Source organism: Phaethon lepturus, unplaced genomic scaffold (genome assembly GCF_000687285.1).
Source record: "Phaethon lepturus isolate BGI_N335 unplaced genomic scaffold, ASM68728v1 scaffold56560, whole genome shotgun sequence".
NCBI lineage: Eukaryota > Metazoa > Chordata > Aves > Phaethontiformes > Phaethontidae > Phaethon > Phaethon lepturus.
Genome location: NW_010512305.1, coordinates 3,659 through 25,583, shown reverse-complemented (window position 1 = coordinate 25,583; position 21,925 = coordinate 3,659). Strand labels below are relative to the sequence as shown.

Below are 21,925 nucleotides of genomic sequence, written 5' to 3'. Positions count from 1 at the left end.
TTTACAAAAAAATAATAGTTGAGAATTAAGAAAACTTGAGTAGAATCTGTCAGTTTAAAACAGCACCTGACAGTAATGACAGGGCAGGACATGATACACATGTTCAGATGGAGAAAGACATATATGAAAACCACCAATAATCATTATTATCTCTACATTATCAGGCACCCAAACAAGTTTAGATATCCAATGAACAAAAAATATTGTGGGGAAACATATCATAACTGCGTGTGTTAAAGAAGTACCCAACGCAGACAACAGAATTAAAAAGAAGAAAGCACATATATTCTCATTTTACAAAAAAAGGAATCTAGGCTTTCTCATTTCTCTTTTAAAAGCACTGTACCTGATTACCAATGTGATTTTTTTTAATTCTCATTTTTGTTTAAACTTTACCTTGCCAAAGGCCGTCTGGCTCTGTTCACAGCCTCGAGATCTGCATAGCGGAGATCTAGTTGGCAGCCCACCAGAATGACAGGTGTGCGAGGACAGAAGTGTTTGATTTCTTGATACCACATCGTTTTCACATGATTCAGGGAATTAGGATTAGCAATTGAAAAGCACAGAACAACTACATCAGACCTAGAAAGGCAACAAGAAAATATCCAATTAAAACCCAACAAACATGGTCTCCACTGCAGCTTCACTTATTTTCATCACTCCAGTTTCAAGCTACTCCACTCCACGCTTTGAAAAATGTGCTGACACCCAGATGTCAGAATACACATTGTTCGTGCAGAGGTTTGATTGAAGCTACACATTTCACCACAAAAGCATGGGAGCACAAATCCACATACCCAGGAAGCACTGCCCCTCTATGCCAAGAGATGATCCCTGCACATATGAACACAGCCCTAAAAAGAGAGGTAGGGCTTGCCATTTTCTGCTTTTACACTACATCACAGGGTGTCATTGCTCAAGAAACAATTCTGCTGACTGGACACCTAGATTGCAATTCAAAGATCACTGGTGCATAGGAGTTAGAAAGGAGTTATGCAAAACTTCAGAACAGCCACACAGGCAGACACTTCTGAACTTGTAATGGAGAAATACCTTTACTGCACCATTTTAGATAGTGAGGTGGGCTCCTTTGCAATGCACTTTGCACAGCAATTCTCTAACGTCTTTAATAAATAACCTGTTAGAAGGGCAAATTACTGCAGAACGACCATTTCTACAATATAAGCAAAAATAAACATTACAATGAAAATAAGGTCAGTAAAGTGTAGAATAGGACAGTGGCTTAAATCAGAGTAAGCATGACAATATTTGCAGACTTTTAAAGGTTTTAAGAAAATAAGAAGTACTTCACTAAATAAACTTGCTTTATAAATTTTAAGTATGAGGATTAAGGTTGACAGTTCATCCACTAAACCACCACCAAATTCTTGTCACAGCTAGCACCCTTAAGGCAGGCAAATGCTTGAATACTTGTCTCAGGGCATTCCTAACTTGGGGCAATTTCATGATTTATAAACTGGGATGGGATGTTACAAAGCAGTTCTCAAGCTCTTTGGTCTCTCATGGGAAAAAAAGAAAAGAAGAAAAAAAGTTTAATTGAAACTCCTAAGAAAAACTGAAAAGAAGGGATATTTTGAGGAGGCAACTTACTGCTACAGAATTGTCAGCAGGATAAGCTCAGTAATACTATGTCTATCTCACTTCTATTATTTAATTTAACACAAATGTGTAATGTCTGCAGTTTGTGTAATGTATAGAGCAGCAGCAGTGAATCTTAACATTCACCTTTTAAATAATGAAATACCTTCTCAGTACTGCTGCTTTCTACATTTCACTGAGGGCACAGATATATCCAGCAAGATTGTTTCTAAAGATAGCTGCATACAATACGGGTACTGCTGTGAGCATAAATTTAATGCAAGAGAAATGCTCCTGCTTCAAGTTTGTGTCTTATATAAACTGCAACACATCTGTCATATCTAGAAACAAGGCCTTTTCAAGCAGCTAATACACTAGTCTTCTACATAACTGAGACAAACACCTTTTAAACTCAAACTTGCTCTGTTTAAGGTCACATAAGAGTAAAACCTAGGCCCCAGCAGACATCAGGACTGCCAGTGGGGCAAGCGCTGGCTGTCTGGCTGGTCCTAACCCTAACTAAGCATCTTAGAGAGATAGACTGTCTTGCGCCCTTCAGAAATTAAAACCCAAGCCAAGTAATTGCAGTCACGAGTATCCAACCCTCCCAGCTCTACAAAACATAAGACACACATCTCAGAAAACCAAAAGGGAATAATGCTCCAGCAGGAGTTCACAGGCAGGAGGTGATAACAGCTCCCCCACAGCACTGCTGCTGACCAGTGCCGGGCTGGCCACAGATCTGGGCTCCTGGGAAGAGCCAGTGATGACCTGTTTCCTTGGACAGAACAGGCCCAGACTATCCAGCAGACTGGCCCCAGCACAGCCTTGCATGTGTTACAGCCCTTGCCAAGGGACTCTCACATTTTTGCCACAGAGCTGCATATGGTTGTTGAGCAACTCATCACAGCTGACCTTCCCTGGGCAACCATAAAACTGAGCTGGGAAAAGCTGTTTTCTTTACCCATACCTCACAACACACATAGCATTGCACTAAAAAGATGTTTCCATCTTACTGCCTTCCAAATGAAGTGAAAAGCAGAATAAAGAGGTAAAAAAATGTGATTTGCATGTTATTTATCTTGTGTTAAAACCTGGACTTCCCCATAAAATGAATAGTCTGAGAGTTCTGTATTGAACAGGGAGAAATAAATGGCCCTGCCATAAACAGGATGGATGGGAAATCACTGGGTAGCAACAGAGTTCACATGCTGAACCAGCATCACAGCTGGGTCTGCTAGCTCACAAAATACATCTACCTTATCATAAATTAAGTTTTCATTCAAGTCATAACCATGATTTGCACTATTAGTACAAACTGGAGACAGTAATATATGAGGAAGATTAACTGTGTACATAGGACTGTGAACATTTGGGGAAACAGTCCTTTAGAAACTTAATTCCTACAATTCCTTTTAATGTCAAAGGCACATTTACAACTTGCTAATGCCTCAGTATAAAGTTTGATTTGACATTTATTCATAAAAGCCTGAACATGTCAGGTTAAAATAATACATTAATAATTCCCAAACATAAAAAATTTACCAATGTTATTTTAATATTCTCAGGGAACAAAAAAGGATAGGATTTAAAAAAAATATCTAATTTATTGCCATTTTGGTGCAGTTTGGTTACTTGGAGAATGAGAAAGGATTAATCAGGTTTAATTCTGCTTTCTTCTTTCTCTCTGCAGCAATATATTCACAAAGCTGCTTTTTTCTAAAAAGAAATTTCATAACCATTTTCCAGTAAAATTCAGGAATTGCTCAAGAAACATCTCCATAGACTTGAATACCAAAAAGTGCTTTAGAACTTCTCCATCACATTCCTCCTGGAGTACCATCCAATTGAGATGGGCAATTGATGAGGCACTGTGTGCATCCACCTTTGTTAAATACAACACAAGTGTATGATTACATTTACTGCATATACTGATGTTTGATACTGAAGTATCACAAGAAACAAAGATCAGTATTACAAATAACTCAGCAAAGAGAAATGGTAGCTTGGATATCCAACACATTGTCTTGTAGATTCAGTGGGACATGTTGGAAATGCATACCTGATTTATTCTTACATTCTGCTTTTCATAGGTTTATCAGAAGAAATTGTGAATCATCTACTATTATTATTTGAAATATCCGAACATACTTAAGCATCACCAAAACTCATAACTTCTGTGTGACTTGCTCTAGCATGTGATCAACCACCAGTGAAACACTCTGCATCACCAATGTAAGAAAACAGGTGTCTTTCTACTCACTGGGGCTCCAAACAGGGGAGAACAAAATCTAGATGTGTGAGGCTTGGCAGGTGGAAAAGAGGAACAGATTCTCTCAGCTGTAGGCAAATAAACCACGACCCACATGTTTGGCTCACAAGACTCCTGTGCTGGAGTCTTACATTAAAGCATAAGAGCAACATAAGAGCAATGTAAGAGCACTGTAAGAGTATTTAAAACGGTCCCCTTGGAGTCACAAAAATAATTCTTAATGCAAAACATACACACCTGAAGTCATCCCAGCTTGTTTTAAAAACATAGTTATGGACTGCCTATAGGAGGCTTCTGTGGGTAAAGAATGAACCTTACTACCATTCCGAGAAGTAACCCATCTACCTAACATAGGTATTATCTCAATGCGTTCAGTGATATTTTCCCAATCTTGAATAAGAACAACTTTTGATGGAAGCAAGTACCCCTTTTCAGACTTCAGAACATGAAAGAAACCCTCTAGAGAACCAAATCTCTGGCAGGAATCAGCACATGGTGTGCTGCTGTCCTGTGAGCTCCTAGTGTGTGAATTATGAACTCTATCTGATGTACAGAGCGCAGTCCAAGTCACTGCTGAAAAGCGAGCAGTATAGCTCTGCAAAAGACAAGACAACTTTAAATTATCAACCTTGGGCTTCAGCAGTGGTCAAGCTACAGGTAACCATTGTAACCATCTGGAAGTTACTCTGCAATCACTACAGTGAAAAACTTGTGAGGTGGGGGAGAAAAAGCAGTATATTAGCTATGTAACAAGCTTTTCTGATTGAGCTGTTAGAAGCAACAGAGAAGTTACTATTTTCTAACTAGAGCTGTTTTGTGTAACAGAGCACTCCATTGGTTTGGACTGAGATTTTGAAAGACTCCTCTGCTTACATGCTATGTGTGTTCCAGAACTGGTGTAATGAGCTGCTCTGCAGATGTACCTACACACCACATTGCTGATCCATCTCCCAGTGAGAAACTGCTACATTATTTTCCATCTTCCCTAATTCTCTTATTTTAGACAGAACTTCAAGGAAACAGCAATATTAAATGATTATCTCATACATTCCATGGCAAGTGCGTTTAAAAATTTTATGTTTCATAGTCTGAATCTAGAGTTATATAATGTGGTGCTGGCTGCAGATACACTAACATGGGTTTATGTCTCATTAAAGAAACAGGCTGCCTTCTGAAATGTACACACTGCATTACCTAGGAAGAAGTTGTTCCCTCTGGTTTCTAATTTACAAGTTACTGGGAAAAACTGCTGCATGCAAGAATTGCTGGTCATATGTATGGGGTATCATTTGCCATATAGTCATGGAATAATACTGTTGGGTTTGGAAAGGGGAAGAAATAAAGCTGTAAGGAATAGAGAATGTGAAAAGGAGATGTCTCTGATCTGGAAATCAGTGGAGGGAGTGGGAAAGAGGGAAAGGAGGAAGACTGAACTGTATTGCCACACTATCTTCTCATCTTTTTAGAGGACAAGTCAAAAGTACATATTTTGTTTTAGAGAGCTTAAAGGACACCCAAGAGTTAAATCTCACAGAATCAGTTCAAGGACAGACAAATTATATTTTGGTTGACAAGAGGTCCGTTGCACATATTTAATCAAAAATCAAATCAAACTTCAAGAATAGACTTGGGGGTGAGGAAAAAAAAATCCCACTGTAGATTTCTCCTATTATACTCTTTATTTTTCCCGGTTTTTAGATATCAGCTTTCTTTGAGAAGAAGCAAGGTTGAAGTAAGGGAGTCTATTAGAATTTTACAGAGCAGACAATTTGGTAGAGGTTCATCCAAATTTTTAGACTCTCTTGACTTTACCAGAACAGCTAACCCTTGGACATTTATTTATCAATAAAAAGTTTCTTTACTTTTACTCCTTCTGCCCTAATTTTTTTTCCGTACACACTTTCCATAATTTTCCCAAGGTTCCTTAGAGACCTGCATCACAACTGAACATATCCCACTTGAGACCAGAATTTGACAAGGGCTGTCTCTACTGTCCACCTGCACAGTCCTTCAACAACCTGAAAGGAAAGACTGTGTAGGGCAGCAGCCTGAATGCAAATACCAGCTCCGAAATTCCCAAACACATTAGGTTCAGGCAGTAGAAGGCCATCTAAGAATTAAATTGATAATTTATGGCTGAACAAAAGCCTGCCACATCTCCATGTCAATCCAGATACATTTTGAAGAGAGAGTCACTCAGTTATACAACGTCTTTTATGCATGCATCTCACAGAGCTGAAAAAAAAAAACTGTGCAGATAAGCAAGGCTGATAAAGTGGACTCAGTTTTTAGTAAATGCAGTTGCAGCCATCACATGAAATGAGAAGAAATTCATTAAGTGACTGGTGAGGGTAACAAAATGACCTGAAGACACAGGACTTACGTGCACACGCTCAAAACAGATGAGAGGCTAGGAAAACTAAAATGCAGGGGGTGCCTGGCATGTGAAGAACTGAAGAAATCCAGGTAAGGCAGGGCAAGACCATGCAGTGCCCTGGATGTGAGCAGGAGAATCAATTAGTTCTATACTTTACCGACAGCAGTGAAGCTTCTTAAGCACTGGTGTAATGTGCGAAACTTTCAAAATGCCCTGAAATATATTCAGATTTTGTGGTGAGTAGCATGCAGATCTATTTCTAAAATTTCTGCAATGTAATTTTTAGTAGGTAACAACTGTAATAATAAGAAGATAAAGCTACCCTTAAGAAAATCACATATTTTAAGACTGTGCTTCAAAAACGGAAAGAGTTTTCCCGTACATTCCTTACAAACAATACATCATTCTTAAATGTTAAGCATTTTTAAATCTCTTCTATGTCCTTTGAGGTGGTCATGGGAGAACAGTGGTGCATTTACAGAGAATGACAAAAAATGTTTTGAGATCACAAAGAATGATTAAAATATCTCATTTTTCATGGCAAAATCCAGTAAGAGCTACTCTTATTGTACAAATGCCTGACTAGCAATAGTGCTAAAAACAATGGCAAAGGTGTGTGGAACAATGTAACAAGAGGAAAACAATTTTCTTTTTAATTTAAAGGACTGCTTACACGGTCTTCGAATTTGGTTCATTTTATTGCTGGCTATAAGAAGTAAATTCACCCATAATTCAGGTTCAGCATTTACATATGAAAAATTCCATCTTAGTGCTAAATAGAACTTTGCAGTTGAAACAGGCTGCCTGCAAGGTACCCTAGCACAATTCTGGGATAAATTTTGCCAGTAGACTCAGTAAAAGTGTCTTTGGAATCCAGTATTTTTTCAGTAAACACAATGACCATAACACACCAATAGATGCCTTTTTCCCTTCCCTGGAGCAGAGATGTTAATTATTGCATTTCTAACACAGAAACAAAAGGTCTATAATAAATACAATTCTAGAGATAGTTAACTGAGGCTGAAATACTGGAATATCTGTGTACCACATGCAAAGTCAGGGTTTATAAAAGACACAAAGCCTGAACACCAAATCAATGGAGAAGGATGAAAAAAAATGCTAGAGAAAGAGAAGGTACGGGGATAGCTGGAACACATCTGATCAACCTGGGGCAAACACCAAAACTCACAATATCAAAGGGACTGATAAAAATATAGCTAAAAATGTTGTTTTAAGACATATCCCAGCTGACTGCTGTCTCCAGACAGCAGTCAGAAAATAAAATAATAAGAAATAAATTCACAAAGCAATGGAGAAAGCATAAACATAGGGAAAGGAGGGCTTTTCAAGCTTATTTGCTGTTATTGTAAGGAGGCAGCTTACAGATGAGAACCACATGCTATCTCTCTACAGAAAACCAATTAACTTTCATCAAAGATACTGCAGAAGAATAAATGAAAGAAGAAATGTACCCTTTCTTTACTCCTGGCCCCATCATCTAAAAAAACCCAGGAACTAATGATCTATCACAAAAAATGTATTGAGTTAAGAAGTAAGAAGAGATTTAGTTAAAGCATCATTTGAAGCAACATGTTTAGAAGAAAAAAATTATTTCAAGGTAGGGGAGGGATGTAAGGATGGAAAAGAAAAAAGAAAGAGGAAGATCCAAAGCCAGGTCCCAAAATTCAGTAAAAGCATGATTCCTTCTAAGTATTGATGAAAAACACAGAGACAAAGCCAGGGACAAGACAAAGAGCGAGGTAAAAATCCAGAGAAGATGAAAGAATGATAGGGTCTGGTTTGCATCCAGTATGAGAGTAACTTCTGAGGTCACAGAATAAAAGAAAACTAGATATTAACAGATGCTAGATGCAGCTCTTTCTCTGGGGAGAAAACAGAGACTTTCATATTTTTTGCTTTCCTTGGGCTATCACCAAAGCCAGCTTCCTCCTCTTTTTTATTTAAAAAAAAATACTGTCAAGAAATTTTACCTGGTAAGTTGATGTCACAAAGTTATTGACAAGAACTCAGCTTAAAACAGTTACATCTGGTTGTGCAGAGTGGTTTTCATATAAGATGCATGAGAATGATTCAAAGCTGCACCAGGGACGGTTTAGACTGGACATTAGGAAGCATTTCTTTACTGAGAGGGTGGTCAAACACTGGAATGGGCTTCCTAGAGAGGTGGTCGATGCCCCAAGCCTGTCAGTGTTTGAGAGATAATTGGACAATGCCCTTAATAAAATGTTTTAACTTGGTCAGCCCTGAATTGATCAGGCAGTTGGACTAGCTGGTCATTGTAGGTCCCTTCCAACTTGAAATAGTCACATTCTATTCTATTCTGATATATGTATGAGAAAATCCAGACAGAGATCCTGAGACCCTTGGCATAGAAAACAGCTCAAGAAATCCACCTAGAACCTATTCACAAAGAAATAATTCACTAAGATGAAGATTTTGATGGAAAGTCACTTCCCAGGTTTAGCATTTCCAAAAGATTTTGATGTTGCCTTGTGGTCTTTTAGGATAGAGCCCAAATGCCCTCTTTCCATCCAGCCACTGACATAGGAAAGCAATGAAAAATGGAAAATTATGTAATACCACAAATAACATTTGACACATACTTTTTAATTTGAGTCAAGGAAGACTTAAAGAATTACAAGTGTCTCTCTATTATAGATAGATTATATATACACCAAGCTGAGCCTCAGACCCTCCAACAATCATTTGGCACACACCTTTTTAAAGGAAGGATTCCTAACAGCAATTCCATAGCAACCTTCTTCTACTCACAATATGGAAACATGGTGGGATGTAGAGAAGGAAAGTAGTAGATCTGCATTAATTTGACTGGTTTAAGTATATAAAGCATATACTTTCCCATCGAATGAGTGAAAAAGCCTCAAACGTTAATGTAGATAACGAAAGAAGAAAAAACTACTGCATACACACACCGCATCAGAATAAAATTACTTGAGAATACTACCTCTTTGTGACTCTCTGTTTATTTTAGTCTTTCTTTGGGCTGAGCTGAGTTGAACTCAAAGGAGAAAAAAAATAATGAAAATTAAAAAAATGTTTATTACAGGAGTTCTTCATGACTGCTTAATGAAGAACCTGAGTAGCCTATAAACCACTGTAAAGTAGATGGGGAGGCTCACAAATTTTGGTATTTGAAGAGAATTCAAAGATAGTGCGTATTGCTTTTTTGTGGCAGCAAAACCTAGCAAAAAGAAGCAGCCACAGTGAGACACATCTGAAAACAACTGGATTCCACATCAGCTGACCCTTTGCTAACAAAGCAAAACACTATCTTGCGTCTGTTAAGTGCTAATGCTGTGAAGACACATCTCTGATGACCCCTTCCAACCCATGCCAGTAAATGGCTCGTAAGGCATGTGGAAGGTGGATAATTGTTATAACATAAAAACAAGGGTAGCAAGACTGCAGGGTAAAGTGGGGACCTTCATTCAAAGTCCTTCTGAAACCTTCTGTGAAGAGAGGAGAGGAGCTGCTGGCCCACTCTCAGCAAGCACAGGCAGTGAGTCACAGAGGGCATTGATCTAACTAAAGGCAAACAGAGGTAACTCTGTGAAGACACCCACCTCACCCTAATATCACTGAATTTGCTGAATGCAAATACCATTTTACATCAAAGTTACCTGGGTTTTGTTTTTATATATATATCATCATCGCCATCCTTTAAGAAACAGAAACATTAGACAAAACAACCCTAAAGAGATCGGTGGAAGTCTTCAAATATCAGTGATAAATCCCTGTTCTCTCGGACCCTTTTAAGCTGTTGTTCAGAAGTTATATTTCTATGGTTCAATTACATTGAAGTAACTGGTTAAGGATATCGTAATCAGACAGAAAAAGATGAATGCATGTGTTTCTCTGTGTACGTACAATACCCACAAGGCTTATGAAACCCATTCACAACAGAGGAAATACTCTAAACATATTTTAAGAGGCTCTGTCAGCAGTCTCACAGCAAAGCTCATTCACGTGTAAGTCATGAGGAAAAAGCTGTTTTCTGTCCATGCTGTATGAACAGATTTTGTTTGGTCTACAGCTCATATTTAAGTTGCAAGTAAATAAATCATCCTAGCTGAATCAGCTGACAAACCACATTGATGGTATTGAGAATAAATATTTGATTGGGACTGAATTAACTCATTGCAGATTTGTGCTCATGTTTACACATACTAGAGCTGCATGTATCGAAAAACAGGATATGTAGGATATTAATCAAATTGTAGTCAAACATGTTTACCTCAAAAAAATAGAAAAAGGTGCAAAAGAAAAGAAGTGCAAGCCAGTCTGTGTCCTATTTTGCTTTTAGAATTAGTTTGAACACAATGACATGCTGACATTCTCATTCAAAACCAGACTGGACAGAAGGATAGAGGATAGTGAATCCTGACAGCTGAAATGTAAATTAAGATGTTTTCATGTCTTTACACATGCAGTTGTGCCTCCCAGGGAAACTGGTACATAATAATAACAACTTGAGCTTTATATAAAGTTCCCACCTTACTTGCAGCCTTAGAGAATACAATAGCACTAAGACTAGATTGTTATTAAAGGAAGAAGTGTCTAGGAGCTAGAAGTCAATACGCTAATCATAACAAAGACATTGTCAGTTTACAACATTTTGGAGTGATTTTGCATTGAATGAAACCCCGTGGCACAGTATCAACAAATGACTGTTTGGCATCACATAATGCCTAAGCTGAACTGAACAGGGTGCTTCTAAAAACTGAAGCGTGTGCTTCAGTTAAGGAAAAAAAAAAAGTCATGCTATAAAATTGCAGCAAATAGTTCCACAAGTCCCTCCAGCCACATCCCCCTCCCTTCCTTAATCTGTCAGGAACTGTTTCGCAAAGCTCACAGAGGATTGTGATTATTAAACTAAACACCACACAGTAGAACGCAAGCCGGATCTCATTCCCCATACTCCCATTTTAAAGGATGGCAATATAAGCATTAACTATTCCATCCTCAATAGCATTCAAATACGTTTCTCTCTTTCTGTCACACAAAAAATAGTGGAAAACACATTTCTTTTGTCAGTCTCCTGTCATGTTTCTATCTGTGCAAAATAAAGAATTAAGAAGGATATATCTTTGCTGCAAGTCCTATTAACTGTTCAGCCTGTGATCTATAGCATAATCTATTTATGTAACATTTTGTAAAACTGTATGGAACAACCTCTTCCAATGAGCAGCAGGTGAATTAATGACCTGCTCGTTCTTGTTACACCACGTTTAGGACAATTAGAGGTCTTAGCTGAGGTTTGGCTGAAATAAGCCTTCCCCTGCATAAGAGGCAAATGCATAAAACAATTTGAAGGGAACCAAAGGGTTAGGTGATTACATGATCCCTCAGATAATCAGAAACATGGGACACTTGTAGATGTAGCCCTGAGCAGTTTGGCATAAAATACTCCTTTCACTGTACTGCAAGATTTGACTCATCTATGAGTAGACCGTAGTTCAACATACAGAGGTGATTTAAAATCAATTCCTAGAAATGTGAACATTCAATATTGGAAATCTCTTTTTAAAATGCTGAAATTGATAAAACACTAAACAGCTGGTTTTAAATGAAACAGTAATACCTTTCAAAACAGTGAAGTACCTAATCAGTGCTTACAATTAGGAAATTTTACAACCGAAATTCTATTTATAAAACAGTCTCTTTGGAGTTTCCACTTACTTTCTGCATTAACAGACTTGCTGAAAAACCACTTACAGAACAGCAGGTTTCCAGAACAGCCTTTTTCAGTTGATCAGGGTAAAACAAACCTTATTCTACATGGGTTCAATTCTGCTAACACCACAAATGAATCACTATGTGCATATGCTTAATCCCACAAGATCTCAAGTTATTCATGTCCTCCTTGGAGTTTGCAGGATTAGAATCTAAGTATGTTGTCTTCCCCCTCTCCCATCCTGTCAGTAAACGTGGGATCAGAGTTCAAAACATGCCTGATTTTGTTCTCCTAATCTCTAGTAATCTTCTCAGTGACACAGTATCTGTTGCAGAATATCAGGAGGCCACATCAAAGAGGAACAGTTAGTGGAAACATTAAGTTACATCCATATTTATCAAAGTAGGCTCCCTATGCTGGCAAATGTTAAAACAGTATCTATTCACAAATTCAAGTAGCACTAAATATTAAGGTCAACGTTACCTTAAAGTCAGTAATTTTCCTCACTCACAAAGCTTATTTAAAAATGGCACAGGTTGTATAGCCCAGATGTGTGGCTACTTTAGCTCCTGATGCAAAATTCAAGGTAATTCATGACTTTGTGAAAACACAACTAACACAGTGCTGCGTACAAAGGAGTTTTGTACAAATTGCCATACCAAGTTTTACAGTGTGTAAATTTAACTGGTGGATTCAACTAGCAGAACCCTCTCCAGCAGTTCTAAGGGGTGGAGAACAGAAAAGACAGTCATCCTTCAAAATCACTTGTTTCATCAGGCAGCACAGAGAGAAGGAAAACAGTAAGAAAGTACATTTTGGAAACATGGAATCCAAAGCTGGGGCAGACACTCTACAAGGGGTGTTTCCAGCTGGAAACAAAGTAAGTATCTGTCTATGGAAATTTGATCATCTGCAGTGACTGAAGCAGATACGAAAACGATATGAAAAAGCTCAAGAAGGCGAAAAACTTGTGAGGACCAAGACCTCACTCAAATGTCAGTTAGGAAAATATCTGTCCAAAATCCATCTTCAGGTCAGTATTTGCCCAATACAGGTAATCTGTTCTCATTATATGTATATCCAAATGTCTGTTATTCAGCTGTTCTGCTGTCTGTACTGCCACAAGGCCAGATCTAATTACCATTAAACGAAACTGAAAGACTATCACGGGCTTCAGTCCTTGTTGAAACTGTGCTGAAGTTATATTATACAAGCTGGAAAAATTTAGATTACATTAATTTTGATTGTGGTTTTGGATGGGTTTTTTTAGAATTGCCAGTGTTAATCAATTCACTAGCAGACACTTGATATTTACAGAAGAAAAACAGCTCTCAAGAAGCTAGCTGCCCATTCAACATCATAGGTTTTAACAAAATAAATATTTCATGGAGTAGGAGTGATGTTTCCCAACATCTCTCCTCGTTGGTTGCTTGTCAGGCAATTATATCATACACTGCTTATACAGGCAGGGAATGCTAATGTTCAATTTTATAAAACTACAATCTTATTTTTGGAAACGTTCTTTAAAATTTGAAATAGGACAACAGTTGTTGACAGAGCTTAGCAGGCTGTTCAAGGAAATGTAGCATAGTAAAACTACGCTGCTTTTTAAATATTTATATCTTTTTAATCCTTGCAGCAGATAAGCCTCTTTGCAGTAGGCAGGAATATGAATACCCTTGATTGTTTTTAAGTCCTTGCTTTTCAAAATTAATATTTGCAAATGTTTTTTTCACTAAAATTTTACTACAAGTGTTACTTAAAATTTTGGTTGGATCAATTTACCTTCCATAAGCAAAGCGCCTGTCTTTGTGGTGGTCCCCAAACGTATCCCACAGCCTGAGAGAGACACTCACTTCATCCACAACATCTCTTGAGCGTTCAAGGACCTAGAACAGAATACACATGGCATTCTCTTTCTCTGCATCAAACAAGTACATTTCTAACTCGCCCTGTAAGAAGGTCCAAAGCATAATAGACCAAGAGTCTATCACGTATAGTTTTCAGCAAATGCTGTATTTTATAAAATAGGCAGAATATGCATATTCCTAAAAATAGGTTTGATAAAAAAAAAAATTTACTTTGGAATGAGAGACTCAGGGAGATGCGTATCAGACCATGGCTACAGTACAGACTGTGCGTAAAATACTTGTGAGCTCACTGCCGCATCCTGACAAAGAAAGGCTTGCCAATAAATAATAGTACAACCTCACAGCATGTGCTCCATATTTTGTACACCTCCAGTCCTTACCTCTTGGCAGACACGGTACTGATCAATGGCCCACACAGTTGGTACGTGAGTTGCCAGCAGCTGATACTGAGTCAAGGTTGTATTGCATGCTCTTGCACAGATTAGACGAGTCTTTCCTACTGCATTATCTCCAACCACCACACACTTGATAGTTTCAACGTTGGGTCTTTCGTAGTCCATGTCAGTGTCCATTTATCAAAAACTGTAACAAGACAGTTAAACTTGTTTTCTACTACTGCACAAGAACAGAGCCTTCTACTTCCACTTCTTGAGAGATGTCTGAAGACGACAAATTCTTAAGGAAAAGCTTGTAGTAAACTGTACCAAAGTAAGCTAGCCATTCCTTTAAATACCACACAGTTATGCAAATGCATGACTATTTTGACCGCAGTTGGTTTATGCTGTTCACATGCTATTTTCACTTTGGTTTCTGTAAACACAAGCCTGTTTGCAGAAGACAGATCTTGGTGAAACAAGGACAGCTAGCACAAACTTACCTCTTGCTAATACTTTTTATGCCTAGAAGGAGAAAAGGCTGGACATCCATGGGTTTAACCTGAAGGATTCCAGTATAAACCTGCCTTCAGTAATCTTGCTCATTCAGGATTTGATTTAGGGCTGTCCAAACAATATTGCTAACAGCAAGTCCCACAGATGGCTTTAGTTATATGCACACAATAAAACTGACTTGTAAGATGACTCCAGAGACTCTGTTCTCTACAAACCACAACTCCGATTATATCCTGCATGTATCACACACTCTTAATTTTCCACGGAGAAGTTTGTACAGATCATGGACTAAACTGAAACCAAACAGTCCAGCAGGAACTTGCAAATATACTTATCTATACCTACAAATTCTTTTTCACATGACACTGAAAAGTGAAGAGAAGGAGATTTTTGAAGGTACTATCCCCATGGAAAGTTATTATTGAAAATAATTAGTTAAATATTCTATGACAACTTATTGAACAAATGCCTGGATACAAATGTAAGCTGGAAAAAAATAATTTTTGAAAAACTAAAACCAACTCCTGCATGTTTAGTACAGTCTGTAATTTTCATATAAAGGAATATGGGATTATAGTTTGATATATTTGATTTTGGTTTTCTAATGTCTAGTAGTCTGCCGAGCAATCTAGTCTCTGCCAGGGAATTGTAATCAAGGAGGGAGAAAAAGGGAAAATGCAAGGCACAAACATGTTCAAGAAGGCTTGCTTAATAATTATTTCAGCAAGGAAACGTACAGCAATTTAATGAACAAAACACATGTTGGTCATCTGCAGTGATGGTGTCCTATTTCCTGAGAAGAAAGCACTACAGATAAAGAAACCAAATTATTTGTTCTAATACCTTTTTTAATATTCACATCTCATTCGCACATAAACATAAAATATATATTGACTCTCAGGCTGTTAGAAATAATAGATACAAGCTGTTTTGATATCCATTTTTCACTGTCAGAGGCACTATGTTCTGATTTAAGAAAAAGTATGTTTAGTAATTACTAGCCAAACATGAATTTTAGCTGCATTCTTTCACTACTTAAAGTGATATAAACCAAGAAACAAAAGTTGGTGTTAGAGCTGAATGTTACCCATCTATTTAAAATCTTGAGCATGGGCTGCATGCTAATAGCTAAAATGGCTAATGTACAGGTATAATCTTTATTTATATGTGGATGGGGGGAATTAGGGACCACACAGACAGCAAGGTGAAAGGATGAGTTTATATCACTACTGCGTCACACTGATACATTTTCACAGACATTGAATGCTTCTGGAAATGCTACAGCACAGACTAGCATGTAAGAATACATTTTAGAGAGTTGTCCTACACTAGACTGAAACATGGGCCCAGAAACTCTTCGTCTTCATCCTGGCACAAGTACATGGTTGCACAGCTAGGGCTTTGCAATCTGCCAAATGTAGAGCAAATAATGTGGCTTCAAACATATATGCACAATAGCTACTGCATATAAACCCTAACAGCCTCGTGATACCAATCTGCTATGTTGGCAAATAGGTTTTAGCTGATGAGGAAAAAAATCTATTAAGATATTGCCTTTATCCCTTCATCTGAGTTGTAACCTGCATCCTGAAAGGTTACTGCTCTTGAGTTAAAGGACTACAGAGACTTCCAGTTACCTGTCTGCCATCCAACCACACAGCTAGCTGTTTGTTGGATGCAAACTCCCACAAGGCTGATACCTGGGATGGCCCATGGGCTCTGTACCATCTCCATGATGGTACAGCTCCAAGGAGAGCTAACTCCTCATTCCTTCTCTGTAGCCTTTCCAAGAACACAGCTATGATATAAATAATAGTACATTTTTTTTTCCCACATTATAGAGAACGAGACATATTTGTACACCATGGCCTCAAGGCAAGGCCCTCAATGTGTAGAAAAACCCAAGAGGTTTCAGTATGTGATCTAAAAAAAGTTTCATTTCAAGTCTTAGACTAAACAGCAACCCCCTGACATAATACATGGTATTAAACTACCTCATATTTTATTCATGCATGAACTAGACATCACAGATGGAATGTGGAAATGTTTACAAGGCTGGAAAACAAAATGAAGGAGTGTGGCTAGCCAGTGCGTCTGGTTGGTTTTAAACTACCAAGCAGAGAGCTGCCAAACCAATTTTTTTTCCAATCCAATATTCCATTAAAATGCTGTTACACAGATTAGCTGAGGTTTTATATAACAACCTGATTTTAAAATTCTTCAAAAGTTCTTAAATGGTAGTTCTGCAAAAATGCATTTGAGTCAGTCACAATATATGTATTAAGTACAGAGTCTGGAATCTTAAAAAAATTTCCAAGAGGATAACAAAGTGAGTTTAAAATTAATAGGCAAATCTAAATAAAAGTAACAAGAGAAATCAATGAAATTATTTGAGAATCCTAGAAAAGGAACATAGGAAAATAAAATTTAAAAATTATTATTTTTTTAAATTTACAGTATACTTACTAATGTAATTAAAGCTAAGTTATCACAGAACTCAGCATGCCCGAATGCCCTGTTGTAGATCAATGGCAGTCTAATGAAGATATTTTTAGCGTGACTCTACTGCACAGGACAGAGATTAAAATAAACCGGGAATAAAAACAAAACTAGAGCTTTTAAGGAAGGTTCTTAAATCCACTCCAGTATATATACAGTGTCTATGTATTAAAAATGCAGATAATTTTAATTGTTTACTAGTTTTCAGAAAGAGATTAAAACAGAAATAGCTCCTGAAGAGACTGACTGACAGAAGCCTGGACAGATATTTAGACACCTCAAATAAAAATAGATGCTAACAACAAATTACAGTACAAACAATTAGCAAGACATGTGGATTAAATGCTTATAAACGTAGCCAGAAGCCTTCTGGCTACTGGAATGATTAAAGCCAGGAATATATACAAGATGTTAAAAAACCAGCCACCATCAGTTTTTTTAAGGTAGCCTCTTGGTTAAACTTATGCTAAAGCTACTATATTAAATGTTAAACACGTATTTACAAAACTTAAATAAAAAAAAAAACAAACCTACATTTGAGCTCTGAAAGTCTGATAACATCTGGGAAGACCAACTGGAACTGAAACAAAACTGGTTAGACAAGAGCAAGCCAGCATATATAAAGCTTAACTAAAAAAAACCAAAATAAAATTCCAAGACTAATGAAAAACTTGCTAAAACCAACCTACAACCTGCAATAGCTTAGTTTACCAACAAAACAAAACAGGGTGAAGTAAGAGGAAAGTTACTGGAAGCATGACCAGTCTCAGAGAGGACACTGCCAAAAAGGCCAGAGAAAGACAGAAAGGCGATCAAATGAGGAGCAGCAAGAAACCTACTAGTGGAAAGATCTGATCAAATATGGCTGTTCCCAAAAGAAAGCAGCGAAAGATTCAGCTGCTTAATCCAGTTCTAAAGAAAGATGAGCAGATGGATGGAAATGAAAAAAGATACCCACAAGAATAACACAGGATCTCAAAAATCTCTTAGGATGTTTCTATTTTTACATTGTCACCTGTGATTGTTTGCAGATGAGGAGGAAAGAGAGGCAGCCAAAAATCAGGACATGTGAGTAGACTCAAGATCTAAGATAAAGCCATTTAATTAATTCACCTGATTAGCAGAAAAGAACTATTCCAAATAAAGATGTTTTATTTCTAAAGAAGTATAAGGTTACTGTTATGAACCATGGCTTGCAGATGGTTACAGTCACTGATTTCTTTCTCTGTGGCTTCACCTCAAATTGATGTAAGGTGTTTGGTTTTTTGTTTAATTTTTCCTCATTGCTGAATGAGTTATTATTATCACTAAAAAACAGTTGTGGTTGCCATAGCATGCAGATCCTTCTGGCTAGTCAGCCACAGTGATGAAACACTGTCTTTCTAAAGAAATTTTCCAAGAGATCTGTAGATGAAGCATGTCACTTGATTATCTAGTCCATTGCTACCCAGATCAGACACAACAGACACTCCCTCTCTCTTTAAATATATATTAATGTAGGTGTATTAATGCAAAAAAGATAACCAGATCCTAACCATGAACTTGTCTTGTTTCAAGAATGCAGTTTAATATATTTAAAACTATAACTGTATTTTTCTTTGCTGGAAAGAAAGTGGATAAAGATCCAAACGCAACAGTGAGTTCCCTGTGTAAGGTCAGGACTCAATCCCGATGGATCTCACTGACTATGCAGCTAACTGCCCATTTTGAAATTTCCAGGTATTTTAAATCATCACTTAGCATATACAAAACACAGCCAAGATTTTTTTTTCTAAGAACAGTAGCTGATTATCAACTCTTTTCTCTTCAGCAAAACACCACAAACAAATTACTAAGAGTATCTACATTAATCAGTGATCATGGAGTGATCCTGCAGGCATTTACTTCTTAGCTCAGTACTTAAACACGTCCTGTAAGACTAACATAGCACCTCTTAGCATGAAAACAAGAAAGCATGTTACTTAGTTATTGTGTTAAGAGCAAATTCTTCAGCTGAAGGTTTGGAGTGACAGCATGTAAGAACCTTGCCTGCTCAGCAAAGATTTTCTTTAAGTTATTCTGTGGAAAAAATATTAGTAATTCCACCCTGTCTCAAGTAATCTGACCAAACATGCAAACCAGGAAGTCCTTCAAACAAACAGGTTGCCAACCACAATTATGTCATGGTTTTATTAAAGGAATCTAATGGAAAGAGACTCCAAAATCTACCACAACTTAATATGAATGGTGTGAGTGGGAGTTATTTGAAAAACTCAGGCCATCAGCAAGGTCGTAAGACCATCAACATTTATCTCTGAAAAGAGTGTTTGTAGGTACTCCATATTTCAACCTATTCTGGAGATGTATTTTTGAGTATAGTTTTGGAGTGACTCCTTCAGAGAGCCATTACACAATAATGTATCAAAAGGAGTATAAAAAAAAATTTACAAGACTACACGATGCTCTTGCCTCCATCCCCAAGTTGCAAAATTACTGCTTGCAACCATGGAAACTAGAAAAGGAGATGCAAAATGCCAAATTCTTCAGGCACTGAAGTCACTACCTTACACTGCAGAATCCCAAGGCATCGGCACACTGGCAAGGACCAAACAGCACATGAGCCAGAACAAGCATGTGAAATGTTCGTTCTCCATATATAACCTGCCATGTGTTGTTTCAGAATCTTAATGGCTTAGCACATATATGCCAGGGGAAAAAGCAAGGGGACTTACTGTTCATTTGTGCAAGACCACAGAATTCACAGAGAGTTCTGATTTGGGGAGAGGTTAAGGGCCAAAAGACTGTTTTGTGGTTTGGCTCAATTGAATCAATGAATTTAGGGCCCCACCAAGTATATTTGTGAAATAAATCACAACATGGTATCAAGTAACAGATAAACTATACCAGCTGCTGAAAGACCATCACAAAACATTTTTCACAAGACATAAATTAATATTAGCATTTTATTAAATTGCAGGAGGTACAATGGGGAGATTGCTTTAAAAAGAAAAACTATTAGTGGTCAGCATCAAAGAACCATTTGGCGACAAAGGGTGATAAGTCTCAAGGTGGGATCAGATCACTAAATCACTAAATTACCAGGGGATAAAGATGGACATACCAGGTTGGATTCTCATCCAGGATGAAGAGGCATTGCCCTATTGCCATTATTTAATGTTTGTCAGTTTACATGGAAAGACTGAAAAGGAAGAGACTGACATTGGAGGAAGAAATTAAAGATTAACTATGGAATTTATCAACTACTTGCCCTACCTGGCCCATTGACAGAAGATGCCAACAGATACAGCCAATGATTGGGAATGGAGAAAAGCCCTTATGTTCTAAAGTTAACCTGATCTCAAAGGTGAGATCCTTGGATCTACCATGGGTAGAAAGAGAAGGCTAAGCAGACTGAAATGTTGCTTCACTGCATGAAGTGATAAATTAGCTAACCCTGGATGTTGCTGCTCACAAAAGGAGAGTGCAGGTCAGCAGGACCTCCTTTACCTTCCACAAGGGCAGATCCTGGTTCCACCCTTTTTCAGCTGTCCTGGGATAGTTGGTGTGGTTCAGCTTAGGGCCAGTATCAACAAGAAATAAATCCCACGCTGCTAAAATTTGATACAGCTGGAGAAGGCAAGTACTGAGGTTGTCATCAAGACAAGATTCCACTTGGCTTGCCTGAACCAGTTTCTTTCATGACAGCTTTTGGCCAACAAGCATCAGATTTAATCCTGGATGCTATCCCTTACTTTGTATTACCTTCTGGAAGAAAGAAGTTCTCAGAAGCCTCATTCAACTGCCATAATCCCTGCTCTATCCCTCAAGATTAAAAGGGAGCAAAAAATTTACCACGGCCACACACAGAAATGAAAGGGGCATCTCTTAAGAAAGATGTAAAGTTGACAGAAAAGATGTCTCTCCGTTTACCTAGAAAACTTCTCAGTCAAATCATCACCACAACCTTTGTAGAAACTGTAGAGACAGGGAGTAATAATTCATCGCTTGTAGTATCAGAAGCCTGTCAGTCTGCTCTTTCTCAGCATGCTTGACTCCAGATTTGTTTGTTTCTAAAGGTTATTTATTAGGACCCTTCATCAAGCCCAACCTAACTCTGTGATGACACAACATCTTTTGATTAGTAAGAATGAGCACTTCCTTAGATGACCAAAAATCAGAGATACTGGCAAAATACAAATTCTTCCCACATTACTGTATAGAACAGAGTATCCTGAAGCTCAATAGCTGAGCATGAAAACATCCAATTTTAGGTACATTAACCGATTCTCTTAAACCTCCTGAAAATGTACAGTCCACAAGGACCTGCCTTTGTGTTATACATACTGACAGTCTATCAGACCAAGCAGATATCCAAATGCAAAGTTCAGCATTAGACTTGAACTATTTCAATTTTCTGACAAGTTTGGGAAGACCTGAAGGGCAGAAATCAACAAGCTGATTACACTGAGCAGCTTACATATTATTTTGACCTGTGACCTACCTTGCAATATCCTTTGCGATGAGATCATCCATCTAGAAAGTAATCCATACAGCACGTGAAGGACATTTAACCATTTCAGTACCTTGTGTGTGAGAATCTGGGATGAGTGTTTTCTATATGGTGGGAGAGCCTGCAACACTGCTACTCCTCCCTTCACCAATTCTTTGGAGTCTACCTCAAGAACAGGCCACAACACAGGGCAGTCCTTTGTGCCTCCTTTT

At 37.8% G+C, this 21,925-nt stretch overlaps 1 protein-coding gene across 1 annotated transcript; it reads right to left on the bottom strand.

Annotated features, from left to right (window-relative positions):
* Positions 1 to 396: 396 nt before the first annotated feature.
* LOC104620140 (rho-related BTB domain-containing protein 1) lies at positions 397 to 14,407 on the bottom strand (the record flags this gene model as incomplete). The annotated part of the gene is made up of 3 exons (XM_010286271.1): positions 14,216 to 14,407; positions 13,750 to 13,853; positions 397 to 582 (listed from the first exon to the last, which is right to left on the bottom strand). Coding segments are annotated over exons 1-3 (482 nt in total), but the record flags the coding sequence as incomplete, so codon positions are not given.
* Between the last annotated feature and the right edge of the window lie 7,518 nt (positions 14,408 to 21,925).